Here is a 19,159-nt window from a genome sequence, read left to right as displayed (position 1 = left end):
TCTAGTGTCTCCTCTCCTCACATCTCTACTGCCTATTGTTGACCTCTCCTCACATCTCCGTCTCCTCTCCTCACATCTCTGTCTCCTCTCCTCACATCTCTGTCTCCTCTCCTCACATCTCTACTGTCTCCTCTCCTCACATCTCCGTCTCCTCTCCTCACATCTCTAGTGTCTCCTCTCCTCACATCTCTGTCTCCTCTCCTCACATCTCCGTCTCCTCTCCTCACATCTCTAGTGTCTCCTCTCCTCACATCTCTGTCTCCTCTCCTCACATCTCTGTCTCCTCTCCTCACATCTCTACTGTCTCCTCTCCTCACATCTCTACTGTCTCCTCTCCTCACATCTCTACTGTCTCCTCTCCTCACATCTCTAGTGTCTCCTCACATCTCTACTGCCTATTGTTGACCTCTCCTCACAACTCTAGTGTCTCCTCTCCTCACATCTCTGTCTCCTCTCCTCACATCTCTACTGTCTGTTGTCTGATTGGTCAGCGACTGCTTTGTTGAGATGACCTTGTGCTGGACCTCTGCTGAGAGAGAGGAGACAGGAGGCGAGGCACTGAGCCAGCCGTTTTGGTCTTAATGAATTCACTTTTGTCCGCTTTGAAAAATTGAAAACAGGGTAATCACACACACAGTGCTGACTTTGTTGCATTCTTAGTAATCTATGTATTGGGTGTGTGTGGCGCTTGTGGAGACGTGATCCCATGTGTTATTCTGAGCCCTCAACTGGTTTCACCCAGACTCCGCAAAAGAGAGTAGACAGCTAACAAGATGAGTGTGAATAAAAGAGAGGAAATGTTTAGTCTCGTATTATGTTAGATTACATCTTCCTGGCTGGCGAGGGAACGGCTCAGAGCTCAGCTGTGAGTTCTATTCCGCTGTTTAGCTGTGTTTTGATTGGATTACCAATGCCAGTGTTCCAACATTCCTTCCTGTAAGCCTCAGAACGGCGGCGGATTCCTGATTTCTCCAACGGAATATTCAGCATTAGGGTGATGCTGTGAAGCACCTATTCCCACTTCCTGCCTAGCTGGCAGAGTGAGTGAGTGAGTGAGTGAGTGAGGGAGGGAGGGAGGGAGGGAGGGAGGGAGGGAGGGAGGGAGGGAGGGAGGGAGGGAGGGAGGGAGGGAGGGAGGGAGGGAGGGAGGGAGGGAGGGAGGGAGGGATACATCCTCAGAGCTTCCCTTATTATCTGTGTCCTAAACAGTTCCCTTTTCCCTATATTGTCCCATAGGGCTCTGGTCCAAATTAGTGCGTTATACAGGGAATAGGGTGCAATTTGGGCCTCGGACATTTTGTTTTTTATTTAACCAGGCAAGTCAGTTAAGAACAAATTCTTATTTTCAATGATGGCCTAGGAACAGTGGGTTAACTGGTCTAGGAACAGTGGGTTAACTGGTCTAGGAACAGTGGGTTAACTGGTCTAGGAACAGTGGGTTAACTGGTCTAGGAACAGTGGGTTAACTGGTCTAGGAACAGTGGGTTAACTGGTCTAGGAACAGTGGGTTAACTGGTCTAGGAACAGGGGGTTAACTGGTCTAGGAACAGTGGGTTAACTGGTCTAGGAACAGTGGGTTAACTGGTCTAGGAACAGTGGGTTAACTGGTCTAGGAACAGTGGGTTAACTGGTCTAGGAACAGTGGGTTAACTGGTCTAGTAACAGTGGGTTAACTGGTCTAGGAACAGTGGGTTAACTGGTCCAACACTCTAACCACTAGGCTACGCTGCTGCCCCATACAGTGCCTTCAGGAAAGTACCCCTTGACTTTTTCCACATGTTGTTACGTTACAGCCTTATTCTAAAATGTGTTCAATATTTTTTTCAGCAATCGACACACAAACCCCATAATGACATCACAATACCCCATAACGACATCACAATACCCCATAATGACATCACAATACACCATAATGACATCACAATACCCCATAATGACATCACAATACCCCATAATGACAAAGTGAAAACAGGGTTTTAGAAATGTTTGCAATTTTTTTACTCATAAAAAACAGAAATATCTTATTTACATAAGTATTCAGACTCTTTGGTATGAGACACAACATTGAGCTCAGGTGCCTCCTGTTTCCATTTATTGTCCTTGCGATGTTTCTACAACTTCATTGGAGTCCAACTTGTGGTAAATTCAATTGATTGGACATGATTTGGAAAGGCAAACACCTGTCTATATAAGGTCCCACAGTTGGCAGTGTATGTCAAAGCAAAAACCAAGCCATGGAATTGAAGGAATTGTCCGTAGAGCTCTGAGACAGGATTGTGTTGAGGCACAGATACCAAAGGATTACCAAAACATTTCTGCAGCATTGAAGGTCCCCAAGAACACAGTGACCTCCATCATTCTGCAGCATTGAAGGTCCCCAAGAACACAGTGGCCTCCATCATTCTTAAATAAAAGAAGTTTAGAACCACCAAGACTCTTCCTAGAGCTGGCGGCCGGTCCAAACTTGTTCAATCAGCCAAACTGAGCAATCGGTGGAGAAGGGCCTTGGTCAGGGAGGTGACCAGCAACCTGATGGTCACTCTGACAAAACTCCAGAGTTCCTCTGTAGAGATGGGAGAACCATTCAGAAGGACAACTATCTCTGCAGCACTCCACCAATCAGGCCTTTATGGTAGAGTAGCTAGACGGAAGCCACTCCTCAGTAAAAGGCACATGACAGCCCACTTGGAGTTTGCCAAAAGGCACCTAAAGACTCTCAGATGGTGAGAAACAAGATTCTCTGGTCTGATGAAACCAAGATTGAACTCTTTGGCCTGAATGCCAACCGCCACGTCTGGAGGAAACCTGGCACCATCCCTACAGTGAAGCATGGTGGTGGCAGCATCATGTTGTGGGGATGTTTTTCAGAGGCAGGGACTGGGAGACTAGTCAGGATCAAGAAAAAGATGAATGGAGCAAAGTACAGAGAGATCCTTGATGAAAACCTGCTCCAGAACGCTCAGAACCTCAGACTGGGGCGAAGGTTCACCTTCCACCTGGACAACGACCCTAAGCACACAGCCAAGACAACGCAGGAGTGGCTTCGGGACAAGTCTCTGAATGTCCTTGAGTGGCCCAGCCAGAGGCCGGACTTGAACCCGATCAAACATCTCCGGAGAGATCTGAAAATAGCTGTGCAGCAACGCTCCCCATCCAACCTGACAGAGCTTGAGAGGCTCTGCAGAGAAGAATGGGAGAAACTCCCCAAATACAGGTGTGCCAAGCTTGTAGCGTCAAACCTATAGAAAACTCAAGGCTGTAATCGCTGCCAAAGATGCTTCAACAGAGTACTGAGTAAAGGGTCTGAATACTTGGGGCGGCAAGGTAGCCTAGTGGTTAGAGCGTTGGACTAGTAACCGGAAGGTTGCAAGTTCAAACCCCCGAGCTGACAAGGTACAAATCTGCCTTTCTGCCCCTGAACAGGCAGTTAACCCACTGTTCCTAGGCCGTCATTGAAAATAAGAATTTGTTCTTAACTGACTTGCCTAGTTAAATAAAGGTAAAATAAATAAAAAAGTGATATTTCAGTTTTTATTTTTAATAAATTAGCAAAAATGTATTGTCATTATGGGGAATTGGGAATTGTGACCTACAGAGGTGTTATAGTAATGTACTTCCTGAGTGACCTACAGAGGTGGTATAGTAATGTACTTCCTGAGTGACCTAAAGAGGTGGTATAGTAATGTACTTCCTGAGTGACCTACAGAGGTGGTATATTAATGTACTTCCTGAGTGACCTACAGAGGTGGTATATTAATGTACTTCCTGAGTGACCTACAGAGGTGGTATAGTAATGTACTTCCTGAGTGACCTACAGGGGAGTGAATACTGTCTAGGAGTTCATAGTGTAACACCTTTCTGAATTGTTTAGACAAAACCAGTTGATTTTGGTCTCCACATCAAACTCTGTCCTCTCTCCTCTGTCCTCTCTACTCTGTCCTCTCTCCTCTGTCCTCTGTCCTCTCTACTCTGTCCTCTCTCCTCTGTCCTCTCTCCCCTGTCCTCTCTCCCCTGTCCTCTCTCCTCTGTCCTCTCTCCTCTCTCCTCTGTCCTCTCTCCCCTGTCCGCTCTCCTCTGTCCTCTCTCCTCTGTCCTCTCTCCTCTGTCCTCTCTCCTCTGTCCTCTTCTCTTCAGACCAAGTGAGGAACAGTTACTACATCGGTCTGGACGGCTCTCTGCGTCTGGTGCTAGCCAACGGTATGGAGGTGTCCCTGCACACGGAGCCCCACCTGCTGGCCGGGACGGTCAACCCCACGGTCAGCAAGAGGAACGTAACCCTGGCTATCGACAACGGCCTCAACCTGGTAGAGTGGAGGCAGCGTAAGGAGCAGGCCCGAGGACAGGTGACTGTGTACGGACGACGACTCAGGGTAAGGATCGTGTTTAGAGATACATATTTAAAAGTTGTTATTGGATAGTACTGCATGTGTTCCCTGCGGTCTTTATTGCCTATATTGGTATAAACCACACTTCCTGGGTGTGGGGGTCATGTGCCTAAACCAGGGCTGTTTCTAGGGGTCAACGGAGCAAATCAACATTTATTTGTAATTTCCACAGTATACAGCAGGTGTGAACTGTACAGTGAAATGCAATGAAATACGCAGCTCTCTAAATGGACATCAGCCTGCAGTGTGATGGATTCACAGTGTGTGTACGTTTCTTGTATGTGTCTGACCTGGCACCGGGGCCAACGGAGCATGGGAGCAGTGTGATGGATTCACAGTTGACCTGAGTGACATTGACTTTGAGTCCTTACCAGACTGTATCAACCACGCTCCCTATCTCTCTCTCTCTCTCTCTCTCTCTCTCTCTCTCTCTCTCTCTCTCTCTCTCTCTCTCTCTCTCTGTCTCTTTCTCTCTCTCTGTCTCTCTCTGTCTCTCTCTCTCTCTCTCTCTCTCTGTCTCTCTCTCTCTCTCTCTCTCTCTCTCTCTCTCTCTCTGTCTCTCTCTCTCTCTCTCTCTCTCTCTCTCTCTCTCTCTCTCTCTGTCTCTCTCTCTCGTCTGTCTCTCTCTCTCTCTCTCTCTCTCTCTCTCTCTCTCTCTCTCTCTGTCTCTCTCTCTGTCTCTCTCTCTCTCTCTCTCTCTCTCTCTCTCTCTCTCTCTCTCTCTCTCTCTCTCTTCCTCTCTCTTTTTCTCTGTTTTTCTCTCTCTCTACCTCTCTCTCGCTCTGTCTTTCTCTCCTCTCTCTCTTTCTCTTTCTCTCACTCTCTTTCTCGCTCTCTTGTGTGATTTTTGGTGTGAGGGCGGTGATAAGGCTTGCTATCCCTTTTTTGTTGCGTATTTCTGTATTATCTCCTTCCTGATTATCTCTCTATATATTATCTCCTTCCTGATTATCTCTCTATATATTACATCCTACCTGATTATCTCTCTATATATTACCTCCTTCCTGATTATCTCTGATTATCATATTATCATACATATGATTATCTCTCTATATATTATCTCCTACCTGATTATCTCTCTCTCTATATATTATCTCCTTCCTGATTATCTCTCTATATATTATCTCCTTCCTGATTATCTCTCTCTCTATATATTATCTCCTTCCTGATTAGCTCTCTATATATTATCTCCTTCCTGATTAGCTCTCTATATATTATCTCCTTCCTGATTAGCTCTCTATATATTATCTCCTTCCTGATTAGCTCTCTATATATATATTATCTCCTTCCTGATTAGCTCTCTATATATTATCTCCTTCCTGATTAGCTCTCTATATATTATCTCCTTCCTGATTAGCTCTCTATATATTATCTCCTTCCTGATTAGCTCTCTATATATTATCTCCTTCCTGATTAGCTCTCTATATATTATCTCCTTCCTGATTAGCTCTCTATATATTATCTCCTTCCTGATTATCTCTCTCTATATATATTATCTCCTTCCTGATTATCTCTCTATATATTATCTCCTTCCTGATTATCTCTCTATATATTATCTCCTTCCTGATTATCTCTCTCTATATATATTATCTCCTTCCTGATTATCTCTCTATATATTATCTCCTTCCTGATTAGCTCTCTATTATTATCTCCTTCCTGATTATATATATTATCTCCTTCCTGATTAGCTCTCTATATATATATTATCTCCTTCCTGATTAGCTCTCTATATATTATCTCCTTCCTGATTAGCTCTCTATATATTATCTCCTTCCTGATTAGCTCTCTATATATTATCTCCTTCCTGATTAGCTCTCTATATATTATCTCCTTCCTGATTAGCTCTCTATATATTATCTCCTTCCTGATTAGCTCTCTATATATTATCTCCTTCCTGATTAGCCCTCTATATATAGATTCTCCTTCCTGATTATCTCTCTATATATTATCTCCTTCCTGATTATCTCTCTATATATTATCTCCTTCCTGATTAGCTCTCTATATATTATCTCCTTCCTGATTATCTCTCTATATATTACATCCTACCTGATTATCTCTCTATATATATATTATCTCCTTCCTGATTATCTCTATATATATTATCTCCTACCTGATTATCTCTATATATATTATCTCCTTTCTGATTATCTCTGATTATCATATTATCATATATATTATATGTGAGAGAGGAGATCTTTGTTCCACTGGATAATCAGGAATGAGATTCTATATATAGAGATAATCAGGAAGGAGATAATATATATAGGGATAATCAGGCATGAGGTAATTATATATATATATATCTCTATATATATTATCTCCTTCCTGATTATCTCTCTATATATTATCGCTGTTCACTGTTCCACTGGATTACGGTGTGGTAGGATTCTTTGTTCCACTGGATTACGGTGTGGTAGGAGTCTTTGTTCCACTGGATTACGGTGTGGTAGGAGTCTTTGTTCCACTGGATTACGGTGTGGTAGGAGTCTTTGTTCCACTGGATTACGGTGTGGTAGGAGGATTCTTCGTTCCACTGGATTACGGTGTGGTAGGATTCTTTGTTCCACTGGATTACGGTGTGGTAGGAGTCTTCGTTCCACTGGATTACGGTGTGGTAGGATTCTTTGTTACACCATACATTGCAGTGGGACTGTCATAAGAACACACCACATTTAAACACCATACATATTTATTGATAAGCACATTTCACTCTCCTTTGATTCCATCTCATTCGGGGGTCAGTCTCGGCCTCCGCCCCGGGTCCAGATCTGAGAGCAGGCCTGGGGGTTTCGGGGGGCAGTCTCGGCCTCCGCCCCGGGTCCACATCTGAGAGCAGGCCTGGAGGTTTCGGGGGTCAGTCACGGCCTCCGCCCCGGGTCCACATCTGAGAGCAGGCCTGGGGGTTTCGGGGGGCAGTCTCGGCCTCTACCCCGGGTCCAAACTCAACCCCAACCGTCGGAGTTGCAAGGTTCCGTTGCCTGTACTGTGAATGTTAATGTAGCCGTGGTGGTGCGCTCAGGGCCGGCGTGATAGTGACTGAGCTCCTGGAAGTGGTTACCGAGGCACTGACTCCGAGGCTGATACGCCGACTCCGAGGCTGATACGCCTGTTTCACAGACAACGAAGAATTATGTGCCCAGTGTAATTACAGACGTGCAGGTTGATGTGAGGGGAGGTGGACTCTGGATTCCGTGGAGCTGCTCTGTGAAGAATGGAGCAAGAGATTGACAAGCTGTCAGATATCCCCATAAATGTAGATGAGGCATCAGTCAGGTTCACTGTACACGTTCCAGCAGGAAGGAAAGGAGAAGGGGACCACCCAAGATCATCACAATGGTCTGATCCTGCCATTTTAATAATGGGAATTGATGGGAAATGATGTAAATATATCACTAGCCACTTTAAACAATGCTACCTTATATAATGTTACTTACCCTACATTATTAATCTCATATGCATATGTATATACTGTACTCTACATCATCGACTGCATCCTTATGTAACACATGTATCACTAGCCACTTTAACTATGCCACTTTGTTTACTTTGTCTACACACTCATCTCATATGTATATACTGTACTCGATACCATCTACTGTATGCTGCTCTGTACCATCACTCATTCATATATCCTTATGTACATGTTCCTCATCCCCTTACACTGTGTATAAGACAGTAGTTTTGGAATTGTTAGTTAGATTACTTGTTGGTTATCACTGCATTGTCGGAACTAGAAGCACAAGCATTTCGCTACACTCGCATTAACATCTGCTAACCATGTGTATGTGACAAATAAAATTTGATTTGATTTGATTTGATTTGATTTGATTTTGATGACATGTTCTTACAGGAGACCGGTGTGTCTTTACTGATAGTGGTCATGAGGTAGTGTGATAAAATGACCAGGATGGGTTGATAATATGACCAGGATGGGTTGATAATATGACCAGGATGGGTTGATAATATGACCAGGATGGGTTGTTAATATGACCAGGATGGGTTGATAATATGACCAGGAAGGGATGATAATATGACCAGGATGGGTTGATAATATGACCAGGAAGGGATGATAATATGACCAGGATGGGTTGTTAATAGGACCAGGATGGGTTGATAATATGAGTAAGTCATAATATGTTTCTATTTACGCCTCAGATACACTAAAATGTAATCAAACTATAATATTTCTTTTGGAAAGAAGATCTTACAGTTATTTATAGTTCTGTTCTCATCAGGCCATGATCTTACAGTCAAATCTACCTCAGAGGTGGAGACGGGGCCTAAGCAGGATATTGGAGACATCGAGGATAGGCTTATTGGGCAGCCGGACTCAGGGTCAGAGAGGGAGTTGAGGGCTAAGTGGACACAGCTGGGGTCTTCTTTACCGAATCAGGTGGAGGGTAGTTACCCAGACGGACATGGATGCTCCGAGGGCATCCTTCAACCTGGAGAGGAAGTCAGCTCAGCAGAAGCAGATGTTCCTTCTATGGCGTCCTTCAGAGATGAGGAGGATGACTATAGACTTCTAGGCAGATCTCTGCTGTGACAGCAACATAATCTATAAGTGTGCTCAGGAGATTGCCACACACACCTATAAAGAGGGGTTGATAACATGATCAGGATGGATTGATAAAATGACCAGAATGGATTGATAATATGGGTTGATAATATGACCAGGATGGGTTGTTAATATGACCAGGATGGGTTGATAATATGACCAGGATGGGTTGTTAATATGACCAGGATGGGTTGATAATATGACCAGGATGGGTTGATAATATGGGTTGATAATATGACCAGGATGGATTGATAATATGACCAGGATGGGTTGTTAATATGGCCAGGATGGGTTGATAATATGGCCAGGATGGGTTGATAATATGACCAGGATGGATTGATAATATGGGTTGTTAATATGACCAGGATGGGTTGTTAATATGGCCAGGATGGGTTGATAATATGACCAGGATGGGTTGATAACATGACCAGGATGGGTTGATAAAGGACCAGGATGGGTTGATAACATGACCAGGATGGGTTGATAATAATATGACCAGGATGGGTTGATAATATGACCAGGATGGGTTGATAACATGACCAGGATGGGTTGATACTATAACCAGGATGGATTGTTAGCATGACCAGGATGGGTTGTTAATATGACCAGGATGGATTGATAATATGGGTTGATAATATGACCAGGATGGGTTGATAAAGGACCAGGATGGGTTGATAATATGACCAGGATGGGTTGATAATATAACCAGGATGGGTTGTTAATATGACCAGGATGGGTTGTTAATATGACCAGGATGGGTTGATAAAGGACCAGGATGGGTTGATAATATGACCAGGATGGGTTGATAATATGACCAGGATGGGTTGAAAATATAACCAGGATGGGTTGATAATGTGACCAGGATGGGTTGTTAATATGACCAGGATGGGTTGATACTATAACCAGGATGGGTTGATAATATGACCAGGATGGGTTGATAATATAACCAGGATGGGTTGTTAATATGACCAGGATGGGTTGTTAATATGACCAGGATGGGTTGATAATATAACCAGGATGGGTTGATAATATAACCAGGATGGGTTGATAATATGACCAGGATGGGTTGATAATATAACCAGGATGGGTTGATAATATGACCAGGATGGGTTGATAATATGACCAGGATGGGTTGATAATATGACCAGGATGGGTTGAAAATATAACCAGGATGGGTTGATAATGTGACCAGGATGGGTTGTTAATATGACCAGGATGGGTTGTTAATATAACCAGGATGGGTTGATACGATAACCAGGATGGGTTGATAATATAACCAGGATGGGTTGATACGATAACCAGGATGGGTTGATACTATAACCAGGATGGGTTGATATAACCAGGATGGGTTGATAACCAGGATGGGTTGTTAATATAACCAGGATGGGTTGATACTATAACCAGGATGGGTTGATAATATGACCAGGATAGGTTGATAGCATGATCAGGATGGGTTGATTATATAACCAGGATGGGTTGATAATGTGACCAGGATGGGTTGATAATGTGACCAGGATGGGTTGATACTATGACCAGGATAGGTTGATAGCATGATCAGGATGGGTTGTTAATATAACCAGGATGGGTTGATTATATAACCAGGATGGGTTGATACGATAACCAGGATGGGTTGATACGATAACCAGGATGGGTTGATACTATAACCAGGATGGGTTGATTATATAACCAGGATTGTGCCTTTGTCTTCTGGACAATGAAAGAAAGATGATATGAAAACCAATAGAAGAGGAGAGAAATGGCAATAGGGACGTAAATATGGAAACACGTGTGTGTGTGTGTGTGTGTGTGTGTGTGTGTGTGTGTGTGTGTGTGTGTGTGTGTGTGTGTGTGTGTGTGTGTGTGTGTGTGTGTGTGTGTGTGTGTGTGTGTGTGTGTGTGTGTGTGTGTGTGTGTGTGTGTGATACAACACTACTCAACACTGCTAATGGGAAGGTGCCACTTTGTCTGTCATTGGCCGTTCATTTAATGGCCCTGGGAGCTATTTAGAAGTGAGTGGCTCTAATGTAGGTAACTCACTCTCTCCCTCTCACCACAGACACACACACACACACACTCACTCACACACACAGACATACACACTCACACACACACACAGACATACAGACACACACACACAGACACACACACACTCACTCACACACACAGACAGACACACACACGCACACGCACACTCACACTCACATACACAGTTAAACACACACTTACACACCCATACACACACTCACATACACACTCACACACTCTCACACTCACATACACACACTTAAACACACACTCTCACACACTTTCACACACACACACTCACACACTCTCTCACACTCTCTCACACTCTCACACTCACACATTCTCACATTCTCACACACTCATTCACACTCACACACTCATTCACTCACACACTATAAATGTAATCTCATCACATTACACAGTCTATGAAATATGAGCGCTGAGTGATTCACACACACGCACGCATACACACACACGCACACACACTCTCACACTCATTCACATTCACACTCACACTCACACTCATTCACACACACACACACACACACACACACACACACACACACACACACACACACACACACACACACACACACACACACACACACACACACACACACACACACAACAGGCCAGAACACGGTGCTGAGCTGAACAGGCCAGGTGAATGACTACCTGATGTGTTTATAGATCCAGGTGAATGACTACCTGATGTGTTTATAGATCCAGGTGAATGACTACCTGATGTGTTTATAGATCCAGGTGAATGACTACCTGATGTGTTTATAGATCCAGGTGAATGACTACCTGATGTGTTTATAGATCCAGGTGAATGACTACCTGATGTGTTTATAGATCCAGGTGAATGACTACCTGATGTGTTTATAGATCCAGGTGAATGACTACCTGCTGTGTGTATAGATCCAGGTGAATGACTACCTGCTGTGTGTATAGATCCAGGTGAATGACTACCTGCTGTGTGCACATGTCCTCTTTTCCATTTCCTGAAGCTAAAGGGGTCGATAGTGGACCGTAGTTTGGCCCAGCTAGTGACAGACAGCAGTGCCACGTGCTAGTCGACCCCCCCCCCCCTGATTTTTGCTATCAGTCTAGGGAACATAGAGACTGTGCTGTTCTCCATGGAAACAGGAGCCACCTGTCAGTCGGTTTTGTAGTTTGTAAATCTAAGGCACAGCACCACAGACACAGCTCCACAGACACAGCTCCACAGACACAGCACCACAGACACAGCACCACAGACACAGCACCACAGACACAGCACCACAGCACCACAGACACAGCACCACAGACACAGCACCACAGACACAGCTCCACAGACACAGCTCCACAGACACAGCACCACAGACACAGCACCACAGACACAGCACCACAGACACAGCACCACAGCACCACAGACACAGCACCACAGACACAGCACCACAGACACAGCACCACAGACACAGCTCCACAGACACAGCTCCACAGACACAGCACCACAGACACAGCACCACAGACACAGCACCACAGACACAGCTCCACAGACACAGCTCCACAGACACAGCTCCACAGACACAGCACCACAGACACAGCACCACAGACACAGCACCACAGACACAGCACCACAGACACAGCTCCACAGACACAGCTCCACAGACACAGCTCCACAGACACAGCTCCACAGACACAGCTCCACAGACACATCACCACAGACACAGCTCCACAGACACAGCACCACAGACACAGCACCACAGACACAGCACCACAGACACAGCACCACAGCACCACAGACATAGCACCACAGCACCACAGACACAGCACCACAGACACAGCACCACAGACACAGCACCACAGACACAGCACCACAGACACAGCACCACAGCACCACAGACACAGCACCACAGCACCACAGACACAGCACCACAGCACCACAGACACAGCACCACAGCACCACAGACACAGCACCACAGACACAGCACCACAGACACAGCACCACAGCACCACAGACACAGCACCACAGCACCACAGACACAGCACCACAGACACAGCACCACAGCACCACAGACACAGTACCACAGACACAGCACCACAGACACAGCACCACAGACACAGCACCACAGACACAGCACCACGGACACAGAGCTGGTTAGCAGAGACATACCCCCTCCTTTCTATATCGTCGTGTTGTATTGACATTGTGTTTTTAATACTGTGTCCAGCACTGCCTCCCAATGCTAGGTTCGTTCTGGGCTGGATACTAGAGATCTAACCCCACCCAGTCTGCCTGCCTGTCTGTACTGTGAGATATCAATGTGTTAGCATTGTAGCATTGTAGCATTTTAGTATTGTAATGGTGTACTATACCAACGCCACATTAAAAACTGTAATATCTTATGTTTCAGCGAGTCGTGGGTGAACGACGACATTAAGAAGATGCCAGCTGGCGGGCTAAACACTCATGGGGAGGGGGCCTATGCATATACGTAAACAACAGCTGGTGCTCCACATCTAAGGAAGTCTCGAGGTTTTGAGTATCTCATGATAAGCTGTAGACCACACTTTCCACCAAGAGAGTTTACATCTATATTTCTTGAAGCTGTCCATATACCACAGCAGACTGATGCTGGCACTAAAGACTGCACTCAACGAGCTGTATAAGGCCATAACGGCTCATCCAAAAGCGGCGCCCCTAGTGGCCGGGGACTTTACTGCAGGGAAACTTAAATCAGTTTTAGATCATTTCTACCAGCATTTTAAATGTGCAACCAGAGGGAAAATAATTATAGACAACCTTTACTCCAAACACAGAGACGCGTACAAAGCTCTTCCTCGCCCTCCAGTTGGCAAATCTGACCATAACGCTATGCTCCTGATTCCTGCTTACATGCTCAAATTAAAGGGGCGGCAGGGTAGCCTAGTGGTTAGAGTGTAGAGGTGGCAGGGTAGCCTAGTGGTTAGAGTGTAGAGGTGGCAGGGTAGCCTAGTGGTTAGAGTGTAGAGGTGGCAGGGTAGCCTAGTGGTTAGAGTGTAGAGGAGGTAGGGTAGCCTAGTGGTTAGAGTGTAGAGGCGGCAGGGTAGCCTAGTGGTTAGAGTGTAGAGGTGGCAGGGTAGCCTAGTGGTTAGAGTGTAGAGGCGGCAGGGTAGCCTAGTGGTTAGAGTGTAGAGGGGCTAGTGGTTAGAGTGGGCAGGGTAGCCTAGTGGTTAGAGTGTAGAGGTGGCAGGGTAGCCTAGTGGGAGGTAGAGGAGGCAGGGTAGCCTAGTGGTTAGAGTGTAGAGGCGGCAGGGTAGCCTAGTGGTTAGAGTGTAGAGAGGGGCAGGGTAGCCTAGTGGTTAGAGTGTAGAGGTGGCAGGGTAGCCTAGTGGTTAGAGTGGTTAGAGTGTAGAGGTGGCAGGGTAGCCTAGTGGTTAGAGTGTAGAGGCGGCAGGGTAGCCTAGTGGTTAGAGTGTAGAGGCGGCAGGGTAGCCTAGTGGTTAGAGTGTAGAGGTGGCAGGGTAGCCTAGTGGTTAGAGTGTAGAGGCGGCAGGGTAGCCTAGTGGTTAGAGTGTAGAGGCGGCAGGGTAGCCTAGTGGTTAGAGTGTAGAGGCGGCAGGGTAGCCTAGTGGTTAGAGTGTAGAGGCGGCAGGGTAGCCTAGTGGTTAGAGTGGTTAGGAAGGTTGCAAGTTCAAATCTCTGAGCTTGCAAGGTACAAATCTGTCGTTCTGCCCCTGAACAGGCAGTTAACCCACTGTTCCTAGGTTGTCATTGAAAATACAAATTTGTTCTTAACTGACTTGTCTAGTTAAATAAATGTAAAATTAAAATATATTTTAAAAAGTAGGAAGCACCAGTGACTTGGTCTATTAAAAGGTGGTCAGATGAAGCAGATGCTAAACTACAGGACAGTTTTTCTATCACAGACTGGAACATGTTCTGGGATTCTTCCGGTGGCATTGAGGAATACACCACATCAGTCACTGGCTTTATCAATAAGTGAATCGATGACATCGTCCCCACAGTGACTGTACGTACATACCCCAACCAGAAGCCATGGATTACAGACAACACAGCACTGAACTAAAAGGTAGAACTGCTGCTTTCAAGGAGCGGGATCCCGCTATGCCCTCACCCTGTCTATAGCCTCCACATTGACTCTGTACCTGTCATGCAGGTGAAAGAGGACCCAAAAGCGACTTAACAGAAACAGAGTTTATTCAAGTCCAAACAGAAAACGACAAATCCTGAATCCTTAACAGGAAATGTCCAAACAGGGAATAACAGAAATCCTCTAGTCTGTAGAGGGGAATAACAGGAGAAGCGGCCACAGACTGCAGGTCGCTTCGGGTAGGCGCAGGCCGTAGCTGACAGAGACACCTGCTCACACGCAGCATCTGATGAAGGCAAAAACACGACAGGACAGGGCGATACACAATCACAGCACGGTGAATTCTAAACAAGGAACCGACAGGACAGGAACGGAACACAAAGGAAGAAATAGGGACTCTAATCAGGGGAAAGGATCGGGAACAGGTGTGGGAAGACTAAATGATGATTAGGGAATAGGAACAGCTGGGAGCAGGAACGGAACGATAGAGAGAAGAGAGAGCGAGAGAGTGAGAGAGGGAGGGGGAGAGAGAGGGATAGAAAGAGGGAAAGAACCTAATAAGACCAGCAGAGGGAAACGAATAGAATGGGGAGCACAGGGACAAGACATGATAATAAATGACAAACATGACAGTACCGTTAGCCTCCACATTGACTCTGTACCAGTACCCCCTGTATATAGCCTCCACATTGACTCTGTACCAGTACCCCCTGTATATTGTCTCCACATTGACTCTGTACCAGTACCCCCTGTATATAGCCTCCACATTGACTCTGTACCGGTACCCCCTGTATATAGCCTCCACATTGACTCTGTACCGGTAGCCTCCCCCCTGTACCCCCTGTAGTAGCCTCCACATTGACTCTGTACCGGTACCCCCTGTATATAGCCTCCACATTGACTCTGTGTATATAGCCTCCACATTGACTCTGTACCTGTACCCCCTGTATATAGCCTCCACATTGACTCTGTACTGGTACCCCCTGTATATAGCCTCCACATTGACTCTGTACTGGTACCCCCTGTATATAGCCTCCACACTGACTGCATTGTTGGTTAAGAGCTTTTAAGTAAGCTTTTTGTAAGCCTGTTGTATTCGGCGCATATGACAAATAACATTTTATTTTATTTATACCAGCTCACCATGCTGCGGTATCCGTCTGTTAGCATTGTAGTATTAGCACCATGTCCTATACCAGCTCACCGTGCTACGGTATCCGTCTGTTAGCATTGTAGTATTAGGACCATGTCCTATACCAGCTCACCGTGCTACGGTATCCGTCTGTTAGCATTGTAGTATTAGCACCATGTCCTATACCAGCTCACCGTGCTACGGTATCCGTCTGTTAGCATTGTAGTATTAGCACCATGTCCTATACCAGCTCACCGTGCTACGGTATCTGTCTGTTAGCATTGTAGTATTAGCACCATGTCCTATACCAGCTCACCGTGCTACGGTATCCGTCTGTTAGCATTGTAGTATTAGCACCATGTCCTATACCAGCTCACCGTGCTACGGTATCTGTCTGTTAGCATTGTAGTATTAGCACCATGTCCTATACCAGCTCACCGTGCTACGGTATCCGTCTGTTAGCATTGTAGTATTAGCACCATGTCCTATACCAGCTCACCGTGCTACGGTATCCGTCTGTTAGCATTGTAGTATTAGCACCATGTCCTATACCAGCTCACCGTGCTACGGTATCTGTCTGTTAGCATTGTAGTATTAGCACCATGTCCTATACCAGCTCACCGTGCTACGGTATCCGTCTGTTAGCATTGTAGTATTGGCACCATGCTGCGGTATCTGTCTGTTAGCATTGTAGTATTAGCACCATGCTGCGGTATCTTTCTGTTAGCATTGTAGTATTAGCACCATGCTGCGGTATCTGTCTGTTAGCATTGTAGTATTAGCACCATGCTGCGGTATCTGTCTGTTAGCATTGTAGTATTAGCACCATGCTGCGGTATCTTTCTGTTAGCATTGTAGTATTAGCACCATGCTGCGGTATCTGTCTGTTAGCATTGTAGTATTAGCACCATGCTGCGGTATCTGTCTGTTAGCATTGTAGTATTAGCACCATGCTGCGGTATCTGTCTGTTAGCATTGTAGTATTAGCACCATGCTGCGGTATCTGTCTGTTAGCATTGTAGTATTAGCACCATGCTGCGGTAAACACGCGCTCTGTGTATGTTTTTTTTATTGTTGTTTTTTTACAGGGAACCAAACCGATGCCTGTTTGTTCAGAGATGGGGACAGTCAATAAGATTACTGTACTTATCTCACAGGTGTAACGGATGTGAAACGGCTAGCTTAGTTAGCGGTGTGCGCTAAATAGCGTTTCAATCGGTTACGTCACTTGCTCTGAGACCTTGAAGTAGTGTTTCCCCTTGCTCTGCAAGGGCCGTGGCTTTTGGGGAGCGATGGGTAACGATGCTTTGAGGGTGACTGTTGTTGTGTGCAGAAGGTCCCTGGTTCGCGCCCGGGTATGGGTGAGGGGACGGTTTAAAATTAAACTGTTACACAGGCATAGAGAGCACATTTCTGATGCAACACAGAATCTGGGAAATTCATTAGCTTTCATTACCGTACGAGGAATAGTGAATAATTTATGTTTATTGGAAGAAAACAAACCCGAGTCGTCTTTTCAACAAACTTTTGATGAATCATAGGAGACATATTAGGGATTATTTTACAGTTTTGTCAGAGTGCCAGATCATTGTTTTACAGAATAAATCTGCATTCATGTTTGATTTGTAAAGCGTCTACTTTAACTCTTCTAGCTTTGAAGCACTGAGAGGACACATAGACAAACCGACAGACTGACTGACATATTGATGGAAGATGTGTCTGCTCCCATCCCTCCCCCTCCTCCTCCCACCCTCCCTCCCCCTCCTCCTCCCTCCCTCCCTCCCCCTTTTTTATTTATTTTATTTCACCTTTATTTAACCAGGTAGGCCAGTTGAGAACAAGTTCTCATTTGCAACTGCGACCTGGCCAAGATAAAGCATAGCAGTGTGAACAGACAATACAGAGTTACACATGGAGTAAACAATTAACAAGTCAATAACACAGTAGAAAAAAGGGGGAGTCTATATACAATGTGTGCAAAAGGCATGAGGAGGTAGGCGAATAATTACAATTTTGCAGATTAGCACTGGAGTGATAAATGATCAGATGGCCCCTGCTTCCTCCCTCCTCCTCCCTCCATCCTTACACCCTCCCTCCCTCCCTTCCCCCTCCTTCTTCCCTCCTCCTCCCTCCTTCCTCCTTCCTTCCTCCTCCTCCCCCTCCCTCCCCTCTCCTTCCTCCTCCCCCTCCTCCTTCCTCCTCCCTGCCTCCCCCCTCCCTCCCCTCTCCTTCCTCCTCCCCCCTCCTCCTTCCTCCTCCCTCCCTCCCCTCTCCTTCCTCCTTCCTCCTCCCTGCCTCCTCCCTGCCTCCCTCCCTACTCCCTCTTCAATAGGGGGCCCCAAGAGGGGATCTGTGGGGCTGGCCTCCCTGTCTCTTCACTAGGGGGCCCCTAGAGGGGATCTGTGAGGCTGGCCACCCCTCATTCTCCAGCTCAGATTCCCCTTTCTACTCCAACCCTGCAGGGAATTCTGTTATTCATGAACATGGTGTAATTGTCACATGGTATAATCTTAGTGTAAAATAATCCTCCCAATTAGGTGTTGATGACATTAATTGGCCCGGGTGTAATGGTCCCGTCATAGACCACAGACATGTTTCTCTGGTCCTTACGTCATAAAGGAAGACACACAGGCGCAAGGCCGCACGCACGCAAGAGATCACACACTCGCATGCACACGCACACGTACGCACGCACACACACACACACACACACACACACACACACACACACACACACACACACACACACACACACACACACACACACACACACACACACACACACACACACACACACACACACACACACACACACTGCTACCACACCACTGGAAGCAGGCCAACAGCAGCTTGGGAGACATTTTAACACTCATTTATACCCAGCCAACACTGTGCCAAGCTCTGTACCAACACTGTGCCAATGTACCTGTAGAGAAACCATGCAGATGAATCAGAAATGCATGATGAAGGAAAGAGAGAG

The 19,159-nt window shown here is 45.9% G+C and overlaps 1 protein-coding gene across 1 annotated transcript in view; it reads left to right on the top strand.

Annotated features, from left to right (window-relative positions):
• tenm4 (teneurin transmembrane protein 4) overlaps positions 1 to 19,159 on the top strand; it is a 484,585-nt gene that overhangs the window by 423,758 nt on the left and 41,668 nt on the right. The window contains exon 28 of the mRNA XM_046293604.1: positions 4,135 to 4,370. Within this exon, the coding sequence (XP_046149560.1) occupies positions 4,135 to 4,370 (236 nt within the window). The remainder of the gene's footprint in view (positions 1 to 4,134; positions 4,371 to 19,159) is intronic.

Source organism: Oncorhynchus gorbuscha, linkage group LG13 (assembly GCF_021184085.1).
Source record: "Oncorhynchus gorbuscha isolate QuinsamMale2020 ecotype Even-year linkage group LG13, OgorEven_v1.0, whole genome shotgun sequence".
NCBI classification, from domain to species: Eukaryota; Metazoa; Chordata; class Actinopteri; order Salmoniformes; family Salmonidae; genus Oncorhynchus; species Oncorhynchus gorbuscha.
This window is presented reverse-complemented; position numbering and strand designations above follow the sequence as displayed.